Here is a 24,043-nt window from a genome sequence, read left to right as displayed (position 1 = left end):
ACTTTATTTCAACTGTACAGTGCTTAACGATAAGAAACGACTTTCTTAAAGGAGCTGACATAATTATTTACTATGATAATTATTAAATACCTACAGACACTAGGGTGTCATCCTTTCGGGAATCATCAGTGCAGAGTGTCACGATTAACACCGGTCGAGAGATTCGAACCCAGCAACGAAGCATTCTCTGACTATATTAGCAAGGACAAAATGCAGATATATATTGAACGTTTTCATAATGACATTACAAACAGATATTTACTCGTGTGTATCATTATATCAAAACATTTTGAACGTTTACAAACAGGCATTTATAGCATCTTTATAGTTATATTACGCACACATTTTGAAGTTTTCTCTTATCTGATATGTCCCAAGGTGGCCTCTTATACGGACAATCAAAGTTTTCATCCGTACCCAATTTCTGATGTAGGAGTGTGATTCTTTCCTCATCCCACCATTTCTCACATCTTTTCGTAAAAATCGTCTTGAACCTACGATAATAGGCAGGGAACGTATCACCTCATTCCGGGTCGTATTTTAACTCCGTTAGAGAGTTGGCTATACCTTCTGCCGAAAAAATCTAGATGCGTCATTTTCGGATTTTTGTAAAAACACAGTTTCCCATAATAGACGATTCTCTGTAGTTTGCTGAATGACAAATGATGCAAAACGTTTTTGCTGAATCAATATCCATTTTTGAAATTCAATTTGAGCTTTTTGCTGAGCGATCAAGTTCTCAGTTAATATTTTCGTCAACTCTGTTATTTGTTCGGAAGACATTTTTTTAAACGCACAAATACAAATCAACGTATACAAAATTTTGTTCCAAAAATAAGATGCTCGCCTTCAGATCTCATCACGAAAAAAAAATTGTCAGCACTTGAGAAATTCTCGAAGAGAAAACAATTCACCATAAAAATATCAATAGTTTACAAATTTTCAGAGATCCTTTTCGTCTTTTTCAAATACACGTAACCTTCTTTTAAGAATTTCTTTATGACAGAAAAACAATTTCCACAGTACAATTCGTTTTATCGTGTTAACCAAAACGAGACGATATGACGTCAAATTTTCAGAAAGTTCAACGAAAAACGGCAATAAGAATAAAAAATTCTTTGTACTTGTCTTTCGCTTTGTAAGAAGTATTTAATTAATCAGATATAAACTATTTTTTTTTTCAAATTTTGCGCTCACCACGTGCTCAGTTTTTGTGCTGACTTCGTATCTCGTCTTCGTCGCTAATTTAGTATGACCTAAGGTGGCCTATTATACGGGCAATGAAAGATAAAGTATTCCGTGAAATGAATAAATTAATATATACTGTGGTTTGCATACTGAAAAAGAAGTTTATTTACGTATTTACATAGAGACAAATAAAGCGTGTTAAAGTTCAAGGGGAAGTCTCTGTTCAAAAAAGGACTTATGAATCTGATGACTCGGTTCTTTATGTAGAATGTTCCGGGTTGGATACCTATTTCCACATAACATCATCATATTACAAAAATAGAGATTTCGTAAATGATATTACAAAATTAAGCATTTTGAACGTTTTCCTTATGATATTGTATAAATATATATTTTGAACGTTTTTATAATGATACTACTAACATAGGCATTGCTCATTTTTAATATTGGTATTACAAAAAAAGACATTTTTGCATTTCCATTATAATATTACAAACATAGAATTTTTTACGATTTTATAATAATAAGAAAAATATGAGACATTTTGAAAGTTTTGTATAATAATATTAGATATTTCTAATTATTTCATATTGATATTATAATCATAGACATTTTGATTTTTTTATTACGATATTTCAAACGGACATTCTGCATGATTTCGTAATAATATTACAAACACAGACGTGATCTATGTTTTTATAATGATATGACAAACACAAAGATTTTTAAAGTTTTCGTTATGATATTACATACAGATATTTTAAACATTTTTCTAACTATATTACAGAGTCATTTTAAACGGTTTCATGACTAATAAAAACAGAGATTGTGGACTTTCTTATAATATTTCAAAATTAAACACATTGAATGTTTCCAAAATGACGGTAAAACGGATATTCTGAACATGGGTAGAATAATATGTAAAACAGACATTTTCCATCTTTTTCCAAATTATATTACAAATAGGATATATTGAACGTTGTCATTATGATTTTAGCAACATAGATATTTTTAATGGTTTCATAATATTAAAACAGGAGTTTACAAGCACATAAATTTTAAACGTTTTCATAATGATATTATAAACTTAGACATGGTGACTGTTTTCATTATATTACAATGTACACATATACAACGTTTTCGTAATATTAAATACATTGAATTTTTGAAACGTTTTTATAATTGTAATAAAGCATATATTTTGAACGTTTTCATCAGGATATACAAACAGACATTTTAAATGACTTAATAATAATATTATAAGCATACACACTTGTAACGTTATCCTAATGCTATTACCAACATAGGTATTTCAAAACATTTTCTGAGAAATATTACAAAATATATATATTTTGAACGTTCTAATGAAAATATTAAAAACATAAATCTTTAAAACTTTTTTATAATGATATCACAAACGGATATTTTGAAAGTATTTTATATTTGATACATATATTACAAATATATCTATTTAAAACGTTTTCATAATTATATTACATAAATTTTGATACTGATATTACAAACATACATTAACCATGTTCACATAATGATATTACAAGCATACATTTTACAATTTCTCATAATGATATTACAAACATACATTTTACACTTAATCATAATGATATTAAAAACATACATTTAACACGTTTTCATAATTATATTACAAAACTTACATTTAACATGTATTCATAATGATATTACAAATATACATTTTACACGTTTTCATAATGATATTTCGAACATACATTTTACACGTTTTCATAATGATATTACTAACAGACATTTTACACTTTCTCATAATGATATCACAAACATAAATTTTACACGTTCTCCTAATGATATTACAAACATACATTTAACACGTTTTCACAATGATATTACAATCATATATTTTACAGTTTCTCATACTGATTATACACTCATACATTTCACACGTTTAATATAGATATTACAAACATATATTTACACGTGTTCATAAGGAAATGACACACGTACATTTTACACGTTCTCATAATTATATTAAAAACATACATTTTATACGTGTTCATAATGATATTGCAAACATACATTTTACACGTATCATAATGATATTACAAACATATATTTTACACTTTTTAATAATGATATTACAAACATAACTTTTACACTTTCTTGATATGATATTAAAACCATACATATTACACGTTTTCATAATGATATTACAACCATACATTTGCACGTTTTACTTATGATATTACAAACATACATTTTACACGTTTTCATAATGATATTACAAACATACATTTTACACGCATCATAATAATATTACAAACATACATTTTACACTGTTTTATGAAAATATTAGCCACATACATTTTACACTTTCTTAATATGATATTAAAACCATACATATTACACGTTTTCATAATGATACTGCAAACATAAATTTTACACGTTTTCATAATGATATTACAAACATAAATTTTACACGTTTTCATAATGATATTACAAACTAACATTATGCACATTCTCATAACATTATTACAAATATAAATATTACACGTTTGAATAATGATATTACAAATATACATTTAACACTTTTTCATAATAATATTACAAACATACATTTTACACGTGTTCAATGTGATATTACATACATACATTTTAAACTTTTTCATAATGATATTACAAACACACATTTTACACGTTTTCATAATGATATTACAAACATAAATGTTACACGCTCTCATAATGATATTGCAAACATTTATTTGCCACCTTCTCATAATGATATTACAAACATACACTTTACACGTATTCATAATGATATTATCAGCATACATTTTACACTTTGTCATACTGATATTACAAAAATACATTTAACACTTTCTCATAATTATATTACAAACATACCTTTTACACTGTATCATAATAATATTACAAACATACCTTTTAAACGTGTTCATGGTGATATTACATACATTTTATATTTTCTCATAATGATATTACAAACATACATTTGACACTTTATCATAATGATATTACAAGCATACATTTAACACGTGTCCATAATGATATTACAAACATATATTTTACACGTTTTCATAATGATAGTACAAACATACATTTTACACTTTATCATAATGACATTACAAACATACATTTAACACGTGTCCATAATGATATTACAAACATATATTTTACACGTTTTCATAATGATAGTACAAACATACATTTTACACTTTATCATAATGATATTACAAACATACATTTAACACGTGTCCATAATGATATTACAAACATATATTTTACACGTTTTCATAATGATAGTACAAACATACATTTTACACTTTATCATAATGATATTACAAATATACATTTAACACGTGTCCATAATGATATTACAAACATATATTTTACACGTTTTCATAATGATAGTACAAAAATAGATTTACACTTTCTAATAATGATTTTACAAACATAAATTTTACACGTTTAAATATTGATATTACAAACATACACTTAACACTTTCTCATAATGATCTTACAAACGTACATTTTACGCGTTGTTTAATGATATTAGAAACACACATTTAACACGTTTTCATAATGATATTACAAGCATACATTTGACACTGTTTCATAATGGGATTACAAACATATTTTTTACACTTTCTCTTAATGATTACAAACATACCTTTTACACGTGTTCATAATGATACAAACATACATTTTACATGTTTTTCTAATGATATTACAAACTTACATTTTACACGTTTTCCTAATGATATTATAAACATACATTTTACACGTTTTCCTAATGATATTATAAACATACATTTTACACGTTTTCATAATGATATTATAAACATACATTATACACGTTTTCATAATGATATTACAAACATATTTTTACACTTTCTCTTAATGATTACAAACATACCTTTTACACGTGTTCATAATGATATTACGAACATACATTTTACACGTTTTATAATATTACAAACATACATTTTACATGTTTTTATAATGATATTACAAACTTACATTTTACACGTTTTCCTAATGATATTATAAACATACATTTTACACGTTTTCATAATTGTATTACTAACATAAATTTTACACTTTATCTTAATGATATTACCCACACACATTTACACGTGTTCATAATGATATTACAAACATACATTTTACACTTTCTCTTAATAATATGACAAAAATACATTTTACACGTTCTCATAATCGTATTGCAAACATACATTTTTCTCTTTCTCTAAATAATATAACAAACATAAATTTTACACTTTTTCATGATATTATTGCCATACCTTTTACACGATTTTATAATGATATTACAAATATACATTTTACAAATTCTCACATAATGATATTACAAACATACATTTTACACTTGCTCATAATGATATTACAAACATACGTTTACACGTTGTTATAATTATATTACCAACACAAATTTTACACCTTTTTATAATAACTTTACGAAAATACATTTCACACGTTTCATTATGATATTGCTAACATAGATTGTTCAATTTCTCATAATCATATTAAAAACACAAATTGTACACGTGTTTATAACGATATTATAGACATTAATTTTACACTTTCTCAAATGATGTTACAACCATAATTTTTCCACGTTTTTCATAATGATATTACAAACATACATTTTAAACTTTTTCATAATGGTATAACTAACATGCATTTTACACTGTTTCTTTATTATATAACAAAAATACATTTTACAGGTTTTATAATGATATTACAAATGTACATTTTACACTTTCCCGTAATTATATTACAAACATACATTCTACATTGTCACCTAATGATATTGCAAACATACATTTAACACGTTTTCATTATGATATTACCAAAATGCATTTTACACATTCTCATAATGGTATTAACAACAGACATTTTAGAATTTCTCATAATAATATTACAAACATAGATTTTACACGTTCTTATAATTATATTACAATAATACATTTTACACGTTTTGATTATGATATTACAAACATACATTTTACACTTTTTCATAATGATATTACAAACATACATTTTACACGTTTTCATAATGATATTACAGACACACATTTTACACGTGTTCATAATGATATATCAAACATACATTTTACACTTTCTCATAATGATATTAAAAACATATATTTTCATGTTTTCATAATGATATTATCAACATAAAGTTTACATTTTTCATAATTATATTACAAACATATTTTTAAACGTTTTCATAATGATATTACAAACATAAATTTTACACGTTTTCATCATGATATTACAAACATAAATTCTACACGTTTTTCTTAATGATATTACAATCATACATTTTACACGTTTTCATTATGATATTACGAATATACAATTTACACGTTTTCATAATGATATCACATATATATATATTTTACACTTTCTCAAAATGATATTACAAACATAAATTTTACACGTTTACATAATGATATTACGAACGTAAATGTTACATGTTTTCATAATGATATTACAAATATACCTTTTGCACGATTTCATATTACAAACACAAATTTTACACGTTTCCATAATGATATTACAAACATGAATTTTACACGTTTCATAATGATATTACAAACATTAATTTTAAACGTTTTCATAATGATATTACAAACATAAATTTTTCACGTTTTCATAATGATATTACAAACATAAATTTTTCACGTTTTCATAATGATATTACAAACATGAATTTTACACGATTTTATAATGATGTTACAAACATACATTTAACATGTTTTCATCATGATATTACAAACATAAACTTTACACCTTCTTATTATGATATTACAAACATACATTTTATACTTTTTCATAATGATATTACAAACATGAATTTTACACGTTTTTATAATGATATTACAAATATTAATCTTACACTTTCTCATAATCATATTACAAACATAAATTTTACACGTTTTCATAATGATATTACAATAATATATTTTACACGTTTTCATAATGATATGACAAATATACATTTTACACTTTCTCATAATGATATTACAAACATAAATTTTACACGTTTTCATAATGATATTACAAAAATTTATTTGACACGTTTTTGTAATGATATTACAAACATAAATTTTTCACGTTTTCATAATGATATTATCAACATAGATTTTACATTTCTCATGATGACATTAAAAACATATTTTTTACACGTTTTCATAATGATATAACAAACATTTATCTTACACGTTTTCATAATGATATTACAAACATACATTTTGCACGTTTTCATGATGATATTACAAACATAAATGTTAGACGTTTTGATTATGATATTACATACATAGATTTTACACGTTTTCATAATTATATTACAGACATACATTTTACACTTTCTCCTAATGATATTACAAACATAAATTTTACACATTTTCATAATGATATTACAAACATACATTTTATATTTACATAACAATATTACAAACATACTTTTTGGACGATTTCATAATGATATTACAAACATACATTTTACACAAAACAGTGTCAGAAACCCACCGAATATATGTTACCTATACATAGACTGACATATTCAGTGTGTTTTTGACAATATTTTGTATAGTTTTTAGTTTTTACTCACTTTCTCACACTTAACGTAATCAACAGTGTCCACCACCCTTTGTAATTTTCAAATACACCGATAAACACTGTTTTTCGAGCCGACTAACCGTTACATTAAATAAAAAAACACACAGATACGAAAAAGTTTTCGAAAAATAAATATACAATAAATAAATGTTTTAACAAAGGTAATATAAGTTACTTTTCTATCTAACTGGATAAGATTTTAATGTTTTTATGTAATGTAAAATGTTTAATCGGTTCGAAAACATGCAGTGTTTATTAGTATATTTGAAAAATACAAATGGCAGCAGACTGTGTTGAACACGTTAAGTTTGGAAAAATGAGTTTAAACTAAAAACCATACAAAATAATGTTATGAACACACTCAATATATGTTACCATGACATAGGCTGCCATATATTCGGTTGTTATTTAACAGTAATTTGTATAGTTTTTTTTAGTTTTAACTCATTTTCCCAAACTTAACGTGTTTAACACAGTCTGCCGCCATTTGTAATTTTCGAATATAGCGGTAAACCCTGTGTTTTTCGAGCCGAATGACATTTTACATTAAATAAAAACACTAAAAAATGATTCAGTTTGGTAGAAAAGTAACTTATCTTGCCTTTGATAATATTTGTTATACATTTGTTTTTTGACAACTTTTTCGAATCTATGTGTACAGTAATACAAACCCAATAAAAACACTAAAATTATCCAGTTAGGTAGAAAAGAAACTTATCTTGCTTTTGAAATGATTTGCTTGTTATATATTTGTTTTTGTTGACAACTTTTTCAAATCTTTTTGCAAGTACAAACCCGAAGCGGGTATTTTTCTGTCTATTTTTATTTTTGATACTGCGCCACAATTTTCTTTAAAATGACTACCTTTAAAGGTTTTCGACTATGCTGAATAAGAAAATCTCATTTAAAATTTGCAGAGGCAAGTAATTTTCGAGATATAAAAACCTGTACTATGCTCTATAAATCACTGGCGGTCATAAATAAACACCCCAAGCTCCCCATATTAAGAACGGCTTTCGGAATAAACACCCTAACCTCCCCATGTTAAAAACGGCTTTTGGAATAAATACCACCATTCTCCCCATCTTAAAGACGGCTTTCGGAATAAACACCCCCAACCTACCCATGTTAAAAATTGTGGAGGTGGACCTAATGTGAAAATTTACCTTTTGTTTTTTAATAAAAATAGCGTGGTATCAAAAACGCATCAGCACCAAATTTTGGTTTAATTTTACTGTTGATACTGTTCTCGGACGTATACGAAGGCAAATGCTACCGTGCTATTTTTATAGTTTTTTTTTCAGTTTAAATTCAAGTTTCATGATATCTTTCTTTTTTTTATTGTAAGGTGGAAGCACAGAATAGTTATAAAACACCCTCAGCTCCTCATTAAAAATGGTTTTCAAAATAATAACGTTAGTATTTCAGCACGGCACCAAAAATACATAAGTACCCAAATTTTATTTTTATTGGTCAATTTTTTTTTTAATTTTAAATAAAATAAAACATTTAATCATTTTAAAACTTCATCTTGCATTATATTTTGTAATTTGTTAAACAACATGGTTAATTTAAATTAAATGTTAATCACATGATCACATTTTCAATAATGTGCTTATATTTTACCCATTTAAAGTTTGTAAAACATGTAAACAAACTTTTGCTCAATACCGGTGTCGACCATTTAGAGTCCCTTTTAGTGATTACCTGGTTTGAGGATATTTGTACAACTAAACGTCAAATCTGCCGAAAACGTTTCTGTATTTCACCTAATAATTTCTTTAATAAAGAAAAAGCATTCATATTTTCGCATATACAAACTTTTGTACAAAAAAGAAAAAAAACATGTACTTTCAATTTTGTTAAAAAAAGTTTTCTTACGGTAACAAAAAAGCAAAAACAAAACAATCGAATCTTAATCGGACCTTAATCGCGTTTTTTTTCAAGTTAAATTCAACTTTCACAATATCTTTTCTTTTTTTATATAATTTCACGATATCTTTTTTGTAATAATGAATTGTAAATAATAAATTGTTTTTTTTAATAATAAATTGTTAGTTGAAGGCACAGAATAGTTACAAAACACCCTCCCCTCTTGATGGTAAGAATGGCTGAAAAACAAATAAAAATAAAAAAGAAGATATTTCAGCACGTTAACAAAATGCATATGTACCGTGTATTTTCTTCGGAAAAAAAACTGTACTTTCACCTAAGAATTTATATAATAGTTTAAATAATAAATAAAGTTCATATTTTCTCATATAGAAACAACTGTTTAAACACAAATAAACAAACAAAAAATAAAAAAGTGTGCTCCCAATTTTGTTTTTACGACAAAGATGGTTTTGTTAAGGTTCTTTGACGTTTATGTTTCAATTCAAAACGCACGTTCTGACGAGCAATTTGTTTTAAATTTAAAAAATTGGGAAATGAATTTAAATTTAAAAAATAGAGGATATTTATTTTTACACTTATCGATTAGAGTCGGCAAATCGTGGTGGATACATTGAAATAACTACCGGAAGTAAAAATTGAATAGTTCCACAGAAACGACTTCGAAAAGTATTTTCATTTTATTTAATATTTTTATAATTTGATATATGAATTTATTTTAATAACATTCAAACATTCCTTGACTCATAAGAAAGTCTGTCTGAAAATCTCAATTAAATTTGTAATGTAGAAATATGGTTTAATTGATAACGAACGAACCCCAAAAATCACACACACACACACACACACACACACACACACACACACACACACACACACACACACACACACACATATATATATATATATATATATATATATATATATCACTCAAACCTTCGGCCTTAATGGCGGGGAGTATAAAACTTGCTGCAATGATTTTAAATGATCTGAAATAACAGCAAGGTGAGACTTGATTCCAAATATTTCTCATGTGTTATATCTCCCCTCTTTTGGAAATAGGGTACGATTATGAATATTTTAAGTATCAAATAATCTGTATACCCTTTTGTCGAGGGTGCTGAAAACGAAAACAACAATTAAAATCCCAGGAAACGAGTAATTTCAATGATATGAATAAATTATAGTTTAAAAAGTGGGGATCACTTTTCTATATTAATCTAACCAATCAATCAACTTTATAACCAAGGTGACCATAAAGTGGGTGTTCATTTTACGTTAAACTAATAAAGAAAAGTGATCCCCCGCTTGTTTAAATAATAATGTGCAAAAATAATGTGCAAATGTCACTACACATTTCAGGTCATGATCATATGTTGGCTTCAACGAACCTTCATTTGTTAAATTCCAATGCACCTCCGTTTGTTAAATTCTGATCAATAGTCACCGAGATTTAGAACTTATAAATTGCTTAAAAAAACTGGCATATTTCTCCCTCTCTCTCTCTCTCTCTCTGCATATATATATATGTATATATATATATATATATATATATATATATATATATATATATATATATATATACTTGTAGGCAAATTGAATATTGAAATGCTTCATACTTTTGCCAGCTTTTTGAAGATTATAATACTATTCTACCGCTAAAATTGTATTACAATTGGTATAAAAGAACCTATATTTTCAAACCAAGAAAATATGACCACATTTGCTTACATTTGTAGATATAGTGTCCTAGCAGACCAGCCTTAGTTTTGCTACTTCTGTTGTCTACCCTGTGGCCTTGCCAGGCATATATATATATATATATATATATATATATATATATATATATATATATATATATATATATATATATATATAATTTTTATTAGTTATTTATATAAACTTGTGTGTTTTTCCTAGGCGACTTGCACAGTGAGCGTGCTTGTTGAAGATGTCAATGACAATTTCCCCATTTGTTTGAAGTCTAATCTACACGTCATATTAAACGAAGATACACGTGAGTAAACAAAACGCACTATCTATCTATCTATCTATCTATCTATCAACAGAATTATACTTGTACACCTGCTTTCTAATGGGTTTATTTTTAAAAGTAAACATAAACCACAACTATTTTAAAATGAAATAAATAAAATTCTTTACAACAAAATACATAGGTCGTCATTTTTATTCGTTTGCAGTCCTATTAATTGTGAAACCGCCTCGGTAAAAATCAAGTTTGAACACGGCTACCGAGAGAGTAAGCCAGTGAACATGACGTGACGTCATTTCCTGATCAACATGTAGGTATAGAAAGATTCCGGTGTTCAACCACCTGGCCATAAAAAAATATTTTTTGTTGCCTTAGATTGTGCATGTTTTTTATTCTCCTAAAGAGAAAAAACAATTCTCCATTTGGATATATATATAATTGCAATTGTTATAATAATTGAACATTGGGACATTTTAATCTGACAAAATATAACAATAAGTTCGTTGGTTTTGAATTTTTATATCTATCGAAGGAAGTAGAATATTTCATTTTATTCATTTTTTGAAACTGCACGACAAATAATTTTGATATGAGAATATTTTTCAGTTCGTTCTTTTAATAATAAATAAAACTTTTCATTGAGTATTTCCAAATATTTTAAAGTTAGAAGCGTTTTTCACGACAGTTTTTTTTTATTTTTTTAAAACTAAAACAATTGATGAATTCAATATTTTAACACCGGGCGTAATTTATTTCTTTGAAATATATTTAAAACTTAAAAGTTTTTGTTTATATATTTTATCTGTAAATAATTTATATGACTGAAATAGGAAATGAAATAGGAAATTTTCTATGCTCTCGAACACATTCATTTTATTCTTTAAATTCTTTATTCTCTCGAACACTTTATTCATACGAACACAAATTCATCTTAAAAATTGATTAACTAATCAGTTTTAATTAAAGTTTTGATATTAAGAGTACATTAAATTTTAGTTAGCGTATTTTCTTATAAATAAATATTGTCTGGTATTTGTGTCGAGTACTTACCGTGCTTAAATAATCACGTTATTTAGAAAGACATTCTTAATAGGGAGAGGCTTTCTAACTATTCTGCACTCTCACCTAACAATTTGATGGAAAAAGATACCATAAAATTTAACTTGAAAATCCTATCTAAAATATAGCAGTGAGTACACTGAACAAGCGCCATTATTATTATTTTTATTATTATTATTATTATTATTATTATTATTATTATTATTATTATTATTATTATTATTACAACAACAAAAATAAAAAAAAGTACTTCACGGGAAACGTGGATCCTGCGTAAACAGGTTTTAATTTAATGGTTGCTCCCTAAAAAGCGTATACGCAAAAGGTTTTTATTTGTTTATTTAATCACGAACACTTTTTTGAAGGTACTATTTTAGGCTCCCCCCAGGAAAAAGGCCAAAAGCATTATTTGAATATGTGTGAAAAAATAAATGTAACAAAAAATAAAAATATTTAGTGTAAGAAATATGATAACAAAAATATATTAAAATGAAATGAAAATAAAATAAAACACGTACCAAATAAAAGTATGAATCAACTTTAATTGAAGAAATAAAAGAATGCGAAAATTAAAATAAATACATGCTCGATTACAAAAACATTAAAACCCATGTACGCAGGGTCCATGTCCCCGTGAAGTGTCAAATAACACTGTATATGACCTCGACTGTCGCCACGCCAACTAGCTGTGAAGGGTCAAGAAGGATGAAAACATCGAGGTGGGAGAGTACACACGTATCTTAGCAGTTTCAGTTTTATTTGTTTAATTTTTCTGCATTTCTTGTGTTCAGAGTGATGCTTTTACTAGAGCAATACATAAGAAAAACGGCCAAATTACAACAGAAATGCTAAGTGGTTGAAAAACACGAAGAAAGATCTTCAGAAATTTCAACATCAGCCGAAACCGAAATTAATGAGTCATGAGTAGCTGTCATACTAAATCGAGGATACGTCTCTGAAAATCAGTCCAATTAAGTCTAAATCATTTTGTAGTGCTGATCTTGCATCTATCAGTCTGATGTATAATTCTTTGCAGCAATAAGAAATGCACACTTTGATAAGGAATCAGTTTATTGCTAATCGCCCGAGGCGCATTTACCGAGAACTACGGTCTAGACATATTATTGTAGGTAAAAGTGCTACTAGTCTGCTGACCTTTCAAAATCTTGTGTCTAAATGTTTGAATAAATAACTGCCTACAAAATAGAAAGCCACTACGCCATGATGAAACACGTAGCTTATGCTTTAATAAATCCACTATCATACTTAAAAGACTCGCTCCAAACTATAGATATACACTCGAAGCAGACATAGCGGAATGTAGGATTAAAGAGAGAACTGTGTTAATTAAAAATAAAAGAAAGAAAGTAGAGAAAATAAACAACATAGAAAATCTTTGCCCTGAAGAAAAAATGTCTTTATCTGATCAATACAAAGAATAACAAATACTAAAAAAGAAGGAAATGGTTGCTTAAAATTATTCATAGATTTAAAAATATTTGAGTATAGCTACAAAATATACATGTCAATTATTGTAATTAATATTCATTGAGAAAAAATTTTAAGAATTATAACTTGAAATTTTGTAAAATATGAATCATTTTATGAAGCATAAATCATTTTATAAAACATGAATCATTTTATAAAATATGAATCATTTCATAAAACATAAACAGTTTTATAACAAATGAATAATTTTATAAAATATGAATAATTTTAAAAACATTACAAATTTTACAAAATATGAATAATTTTTTAAAACATAGATAATTTTAAAAAACATTAAAAATTTTATAAAATATGAAGAATTTTATAAAATATGATTAATTTTATAAAACATGAATAATTACATAAAATATGAATAATTTTATAAAACATGAATAATTTTATAAAACATGAATAATTTTATAAAACATGAATAATTTCATAAAATGTGAATAATTTTATGAAATATGTATCATTTTATAAAACATTAATAATTTTACAAAACATTAAAAATTATATAAACAATTAAAATTTTTATAACATTAATAATTGTATAAAACCTTAAAAATTTAATAAAATATAATAATTTAAAAAAACATGAACATTTTCATAAAACGTGAATAATTTTATAAAACATTAATAATTCATGAATAATTTTATAAAACATGAATTATTTTATAAAATATGAACATTTTATAAGACATTAAACATTTATTTGAACATGAATAATTTTATAAAATATGAATTATTTTATAAGACATTAAACATTTTATAAAACATGAATAATTTTATAAAACATCAATGATAGAAAACATTAAAAATTTTATACAACATGAATAAATTTATAAAACATTAAAAATTTTATAAAACACTATTAATTTATAAAACATGAGTAATTTCATAACATATGAATAATTTAATAAGACATAAATAATTTTATAAAACAGGAATAATTTACAAAACATAAAAAATTTTATAAAAAATTAATAATTGTATAAAACATGAATAATCTAAAAAAATATGACTAATTTCAAAAAACATCATTAATTTTTTAAAATTTTAATAATTTATAAAACATAAATGATTTCATAAAATACGAATAATTTTATAAAACATTAATACTTTTATAAAACATGAATAATTTATAAAACATGAATAATTTTACAAAACATGAATAGTTTCATGAAACATGAATAATTTATAAAACATTAATAATTTAATAAAACATGATTAATTTCATAAAAGATGAATAATTTTATAAAATATGAATAATTTTATAAAACACGAAGAATTTCATGCAATATGAATAATTTTATGAAACACGAATAAATTTATAAAATATGAATAATTTCATAAAACATGAATAATTTTATAAAAAATGAACAATTTTATAAAACGTTAATATTTTATAAAATATGAATAATTTTATACAATATGAATAATTTAATAAAACATGAATATTTTGTAAAACATGAAACATTTTATAAAACATGAATAATTTTATAAAACATATATAATTTTATAAAAGATGACTAATTTTATAAAACATGAAAAATTATATAAAACATGAATAATTTCAGGAAACATGATTAGGTTAAAAAAATGAATAATTTTAAAAAATATGAATAATTTAATAAAATATGAATAATCTAATAAAATATGAATCATTTATAAAACATGAATCATTTCATAAAACATGAATAATTTAATAAAATATGAATAATCTAATAAAATATGAATAATTTACAAAACAGGAATAATTTAATAAAACATGAATACTTTATATACCATGAATAATTTACAACAAATGATAAATTTTATAAAACATTAATAATTATATACAATATGAATAATTTCATAAAATATGAAGTATTTTATAAAACATGAATAATTTTTAAAAACATGAATAGTTTCATAAAACATGAATAATTTTCTAAAACATGAATAATTTCATTAAACATGAAAAATTTTATAAATTATGAATCATTTTATAAAATATGAACAATTTTATAAAACATGACTAATTTTATAAAACATGAATAATTTCATAAAATATGAATCATTTTATAAAATATGTATCATTTAATAAAACATGAATAATTAAATAAAATATGAATATTTTTATAAAATATGAAGAGTATAATAAAATATGAATAAATTTAACAAATATAAATAACTTCATAAAACATGAATAATTTTATGAAACATACAAAATTTTATAATGATGAATAATTAAATAAAATATGAATAATTTTATACAATATGAATAATTTTATAAAATATAAACAATTTTATAAAATATGAATAATTTTATAAAATATGATTGATTTTTTAAATATGAATAATTTTATACCACATGAATAATTTCATGAAATTTAAAATATTTTATAAAACATTATTAATTTATAAAACATGAATAATTTTATAAAAAATGAATAATTTTATAAAATATGATTAATTTTATAAAATATGAATAATTTTATAAAACATGAATAATTTCATTAAATATTAATGATTTTATAAAATATGAATAGTTTATGAAACATGAATAATTTATAAAACATGAATTATTTATAAAACATGAATAATTTATAAAACATGAATAATTTTATAAAACATGAATAGTTTTATAAAATGAATAATTTTATACAATGAATGATTTTATAAAATATGATTGATTTATAAAACATAAATAATGTCATAAAATATGCATAATTTTATAAAATATGAATACTTTTATAAAACATGTATAATGTCATAAGATGTGAATAATTTATAAAACATGAATCATTTTATAAAATATGAATAATTTAATAAAATATAAATAATTCATAAAACATGAATAATTTAACAAAGATGAATAATTTCATAAAATATTAATCATTTTATAGAATATGTATCATTTTATAAAATATGTATCATTTTATAAAACATGAATAATTAATAAAATATGCATATTTTTATAAAATATGACAAATGTTATAAAATATAAATAATTTTAACAAATATAAATAATTTTATAAAACAGGAATAATTTTATGAAACATACATAATTTTATAACATATGAATAATTCAATAAAATATGAATAATTTTATAAAATATGAATAATTTTATAAAACATCAATAATTTCATAAAATATGACTAATTTTATAAAATATGAATAATATCACAAAATAGGAAGTTTTTCATAAAACATGAATAATTTTAAAAAATATGAATAATTTATAAAACATAAATAATTTTATAAAGATGAATAATTATATAAAATATGAATAAGACATTAAACATGAATAATTTGATAAAACAATTAAAATGTTATAAAACATTAATAATTTTATAAAACATGAATAATTTTATAAAACATTAAAAATTTTATAAAGATGAATAATTTTATAAAATATAATAATTTCATAAGACATTGATCATTTTATAAAACATACATAATTTTATAAAACATTAATAATTTCATAAAACATTTAAAATTTTATAAAACATGAATTATTTTATAAAACATTAAAACTTTTATAAAACATTATAAATTTTATAAATCATGACAAATTTCATAAAATACGAATAATTTTATGAGACATAAATAATTTTATAAATGATTAATAATTTTATAAAACATGAATAATTTACAAAATATGAAAAATTTATAAAAAATAAATACTTGCATAAAACATGAATAATCTCATAAAATATGACCAATTTTATAAACATGAATAATTTTATAAAATTTAAATAATTTATAAAACATAAATGATTTCATAAAACTTGGATTATTTCATAAAATACCAATAATTTTATAATACATGAATACTTATATAAAACATGAATAATTTATAAAATATGAATAATTTTACAAAACATGAATAGTTTCATAAAACATGAATAATTCATAAGAAATAAATAATTTTACACAAAAAATGAATAGTTTCATAAAACAAGACTAATTTATAAAAAATAAATAATTTCATAAAACATGATTAATTTCATAAAATATTAATAATTTTATAAAATATGAATAATTTTATAAAACATGAATAATTGCATAGAATATGACTAATTTTATAATACATGAATAATTTTATAAAATATCACCAATTTAATAAAACATTCATATTTTATAAAATCTGAATAAGTTTATACAATATGAATAATTTCATAAAACATGAATATCTTGTAAAACATGAATAATTTTTAAAAATATGAATATTTTCATAAAATATGAATACTTTTATACCATATGAATTATTTTATAAAATATGAATAATTTCATGAAGTATAAATAATTTCATAAATCATGATTTATTTCATAAAATATGAATAATTTTATAAACATGAATAATTTTATAAAATATCAATACTTTTTTAAAACATGAATCGTTTTATAAAACATGAATAATCTTATAAAATATGGTTAATTTTATAAAATATGAATAATTTTATAAAACATTAATAATTTCATAAAATATGAATGATTTTATAAAATATGAATAATTTATTAAACATGAATCATTTTATAAAACATGAATAATTTTATAAAACTTGAATAGTTTTATAACATGAATAATTTCATAAAATATGAATCATTTTATAAAACATGAATAATGTCATAAAATATGAATGATTTCATAAATATGAATAATTTTATAAAATATGAATAATGTCATGAAACATGAATCATTTTATAAAACATGAATAATTTTATAAAATAAAAATAATTAATAAAACATGGATAATTTTATAAAGTTTGAATGATTTTATGTAATATGACACATTCTATAAAACATGAATAAGTTTATCAAATATGAATAATTTTATAAAACATGAATAATTGAATAAAATATGAATACTGTTATTAAATATGAATACTGTTATTAAATATGAATACTGTTATTAAATATGAATAATGTAATAAAATATGAATAATTTCATAAAACATTAGTAATTTCATAAAACATGAATAATTTTAGAAAATATGAATAATTTCATAAAACAGGAATAATTTCATTATTTTCATAAAGTAATAACTTCATAAAATATTAATAATTTTATAAAATATGCATAATTTTATAAAGCATGAATAATTTCATAAAATATTAATAGTTTTCTAAAACATAAATAATTTTATCGAACATGAAGAATTTTATAAAATATGAATAATTCATAAAACATATGTAATTTTATAAAACATGAATAATGTTATAAAACATGAATGATTTAAAAAAACATGAATAATTTCATAAAATATGAATAATTTCATAAAATATGGAGAATTTCATAAAATATGAATAATTTTATAAAATATGAATAATTTTATACTATATGGATTATTTTATAAAATATGAATAATTCATAAAACATGAATAATTTTATAATCCTGAATAATTTTATAAAACAGGAATAATTTTATAAAGCAGGAATAATTTTATAAAACATTGCAAAATTTTTAAAAACACATGCGTTTCGACTCGGCGTTGCCCGCTGATGGTCTGGACTCTTTAGCAGTTATTTTCGGGGTTAAAGCCAATAAAAAAAAAATTTTCCTCACATTTCCTGTATCTCAAATTTTGAGGATTTACGTTCCAAATTTGCAGAGTAATTTTGTAGAAAACGTAAAAATGAAATATTTATAACTATGATACCATTTTTTTCTCTTAGCAGTTATTTTTCTGCACTCAAAGCACATGAAAAAGTTTGACCCATGTCGAAGAGACCCACATCTAAAATTTCAACCGTTTAGACCCAAAATTGTTAAAGGAGTGTGGTATAGTTCTAAAAGGTTAAATCTTTGAACTTTGACCCATTGGCTGCGAAATTTCCACCCAAAATCTAATTTGATAGCGAGCCATATGTCTGAATACACTGCAGGTTAAAATAATATTTTAGGCCCAAAATTGTCAGAATAGTTTAGTAGAGACTATAAAGGTCAAATCTGCAAACTTTGGGTCCTTGGCAGCCAAATGTTCGGTTCAAAACGAATGAAAATGATTGACCTCATTATCGCTATGCTTTATGTCACAGTTCAAGTGTTTATTACGAGTAGTTTGGTAGAGACCACGAAGGTAAAATATTTTTGAACTTTGACCCTAATTTTGACCTCTTAACATTTATTTTTTCAAGCTCAAACCAAAATATAAAGTTTGATCCTGTTCCAAATTATCTTATTTGAGATTTCATGTCTTTGGACACAATATTTGTTTAGTAGAGATCGCAAAAGTATCAAATCTTTGGAAATCTGACCGCGATTTTGATCATTTAGACGTTATCAAATGAAAATGTTTGACCCAGATCCAAGTAATTTATATCTAAAACTTCAAGTATTTAGACCTAAAATTGTGAAATTTCAAGTGATTAGACCCTGTAGTTTGGTAGAGAAAGCAAAGGTCAAATATTTTAAATTTTGACCCTAAATGTGACACATGAGCATTAGTTTTTTTTTGGGGGGGGGGCTCAACGGAAATTAAAAAGTTCGATTCAGGTCCAAGTAACATACACATGAAATGTCAAGTTGTTAGAGTTAAAATTAGTGGAGGAGTGTGGTAGAGTTCTTAAAGGTCAAATCGTTTAACTTTGACCTCTTGGCTCCCAAATTTCCACCCAAAATCAATGTCTGAATATAGTTTGGTATATTTTGCAATGTTAATTTTTTAATTTAAGCTATTCGATTTTCTTTTTTTTTACAGTTCGATTTTTGTTATCGCAACATTTTATTTTAATGTTTATTTAGCTTTAAGAGAATTTGTTTGTTATTGTTTGAAATATTACCTTAAAATGTTTAATTAAAAAACAAACTTGGTTTAAAAAATGTTAATTTGAATTGTTTTTATTAATTCAATGAGGAAATTATCTAACTTGCTAAAATTTAATTTACGATGTTGCCTTTAATATTAGAAGTAATTAAAAACAATTCTGCTTTACTTTAAATAAATGGAAAATATTTAGCTGTTTTCTTTTTTAAAAGTTCAAATTTTTTCCAGTTTTAGTTTGGTGCTTGCTTTGATGCTCTTTAAATGCTCATTTTGATCCGTATTTTTGGTAATTCTAATATTTTGTTTCAAAGAAAACTGCATTATTTTTTTTTTGAGGCTGTAAATTATTATAGTAAACTGTGGTGTAAATTCACACCCAAATGAACAACGTAGAAACCACGCAGTGGATGCTACATGCAAGCAACAATTAATATTCCAGTTCTGTATTGAAAAACCACAAATAAAGAAAATACATAGTCATACAGAGGCCTGGTGTTGAGAATTTACAGAACTTCAGTGTATACAACATTCTTTGTCTTGTTTTTCGGCATTTTTTTTGCTACTCACTCGAGAACATCCAACATAAAGTTGTCCATGAGAGAAGCAAGATTCTTTTAAGTGCATTTCAGCACGGACAATGCCCTTGGGATTTATTTATTTACATTGCAAATGCAACTCGAAGAGGAAACTGTATTCTTCTGAACACGTAGGGCGCTTCTCTTCCTGATGTAGTCAATGTCACCTTAGGTATCAAGACATCCTCTCCTTTTCCACATCCAGTAATTACTGTAGCGTCGATGATGTTTTCAGACATTCTATTGACAACAAGTCTAGTACCATTGCACAATTTCTTAGGAGAATTACAGGGCATCCCAGCTTGAGGGCCAAAACAGGATCGGGAAGACTACAAATATCAAGACTATTAAGAAATTCAATGGGAAATATAACATTGTCAAGTGAATCTATATTTGCATTGATTGACTTAAACATTTTAATCGTCCCAGGAAGACTGTCTCGCATACGTCGATTAATTGCTCTGGCAATTGAATTTATGGGTGCCAATATAGTTCTTTCATAGAGCCAATCATGATTGCAAAAATTGTCAATCAGATTTGGGAAAACTGATTGTTATAAGATCGTCGAGAGTATTGACAAGGCTACATATAGTGTTAATTTTTATGTGGCCAGTGAAACCTGCTGGAACTTTCCGTGGCCAAGTGTCAGAAGGTTCTGGCAAAACTTTTCCATTGCTCCATCTCCATTAAGTTTAACACGCATGTTATTTGTTAACTGAAGGGGTTTTACTTGTCTCCATAAATAGGACGATTTTAGGCACGCACATACCTGATCAGATCTGGTTCCCTTTGGGACCACAGGTGTTTGGCGAAAGTCACATGAAAGTAGAAGGGTAACACCACCCATGGTCATCTCTTATATCCCGAAGAGCCTCAAAAGCTCCTTTATGAGCCATGGTGCACTCGTCCCACACAATAATTTGTGTTTGGCGACGGCAATGGCAATAGTTTTAGTTTACCTAACTTTGACAAATATTAATTTGGTAACAAATGTTTTTTCAGTGCCTCCAGGTGCATCCAGAAAGAAAATTCCACCAGCACGTCTGAAAACGTTGTTGGTAACTGTGTCGAAAGCGAACAGCTGCTCAGGAAGTAGGTTAGGCATCATTTCATTGATGTACCTTGTTAAAGAGTCGACATCATAGGATGTTTCCTGAAGTATTAGAGTTGGAATTTGCTCATTGTCATTGTGCGTTCAGTTTGTGGCAGACGATATGATTGCAAATTTTTCCCCCTATAAGAATGATTTTGTTCTCTATATCTATTAACGTCTTATTGTAAAACTCATCACAATAATAAAGTTGAATCTCTGGAAGGCGTACTTACGCTTGATGTAAATAATCTTCGGAAAGGCTATTTCTGAATTTCAACCACAAGTTAAATGCGTTTCCAACAATGCAGAAATGTAATATCTTAACAAATGGTTTGAAAAGTCCCCGAGCTGAATATGAGGCAGCAATTTCAGCTAATGTAGCTTCCCAGCGAGTGTCATCCTCAAGTAAACCTCGAGCCATACAGGCTTCCCTGTAGGTAGGCCAAACTCGATTACCGAATTTACGAAGATCTTCAAAGTTTGTTGGCCCTTGAACTTCATGAAGCAGAATTCGGAGGTAGAAACATTTGTGTTGATTTGGAGGTACAGTATAGACACGTCCCAGGCAATAATTCCATTTAATACCTTCAGCACCTTCAACTCGTCTACCGATAGTTCTGCGAATCCAATGCTTCTTATTCCATGTGTAGTATGAAGGAATTTCAGAATAGATTAAAGTTTTGGTGAAGTCATCGATTTCACACAGTCTGAAGAAAACAGTCAAAGTTGTCTGTCTAGGTGCTTGTACTATATTTTGTGCTGTTGTCACGGTGCAGTTCACTCGCTGTCCATTTTCAATTGAATTGTTGGATGCCTATCATGGATAGGGAATCCAAATATTCACCAAAATGCCTCACTAGTGCTAATGTACCGCCCTACCTGATATTGTAGGACTTCATCTCTTGTATTGTCGTTATGAAGACCAAAGGAGGTGGCATCAGAACCCTTATTGATGTACTTACAAACATATTTGATACAATGAACAGAAGCACAAAATTCGACATTTATGTGGGCATCAAAGGTGCTGATAAGAATTGGGCAGTGTGGGATGACCCATCTGTTGTCGATCTCGTAATTTCTTGCCGTCGCAGTGAAGCCACCATCTTCGGGTCTTCCATCATGGATATCCATCAGTATCAGTCTGTGTCTCACTAATAAACTGGCGAGGATACCTTTTTGTGCATATCCTGTTGTCTTTAACACACGGTAAGTCTCTTCTAAAACCAGGGCCACATGGTTCATGAATCATTATGTGCCTTTACCATGTTATATAAATCCCTGTCAACAGACGGTTCTGGTAGTTCTGCAGAGATGATTTTATCAATGTCATTCGAACATATATTATTCA

The 24,043-nt window shown here is 25.0% G+C and overlaps 1 protein-coding gene across 1 annotated transcript in view; it reads left to right on the top strand.

Moving 5' to 3' along the window:
* The window catches only part of LOC145277819 (protocadherin Fat 4-like), a 514,458-nt gene that overhangs the window by 342,191 nt on the left and 148,224 nt on the right, over nucleotides 1-24,043 (top strand). The window contains exon 13 of the mRNA XM_080129718.1: nucleotides 11,653-11,749. Coding sequence (XP_079985844.1) covers nucleotides 11,653-11,749 — 97 coding nt within the window. The remainder of the gene's footprint in view (nucleotides 1-11,652; nucleotides 11,750-24,043) is intronic.

The sequence above is a fragment of the Euprymna scolopes genome, chromosome 6 (assembly GCF_053919585.1).
Source record: "Euprymna scolopes isolate OS-2025 chromosome 6, ASM5391958v1, whole genome shotgun sequence".
In the NCBI taxonomy this organism is placed as follows: Eukaryota; Metazoa; Mollusca; class Cephalopoda; order Sepiida; family Sepiolidae; genus Euprymna; species Euprymna scolopes.
The sequence above is the reverse complement of the archived record's forward strand: the minus strand, read 5'-3'. Positions and strand labels throughout refer to the sequence as shown.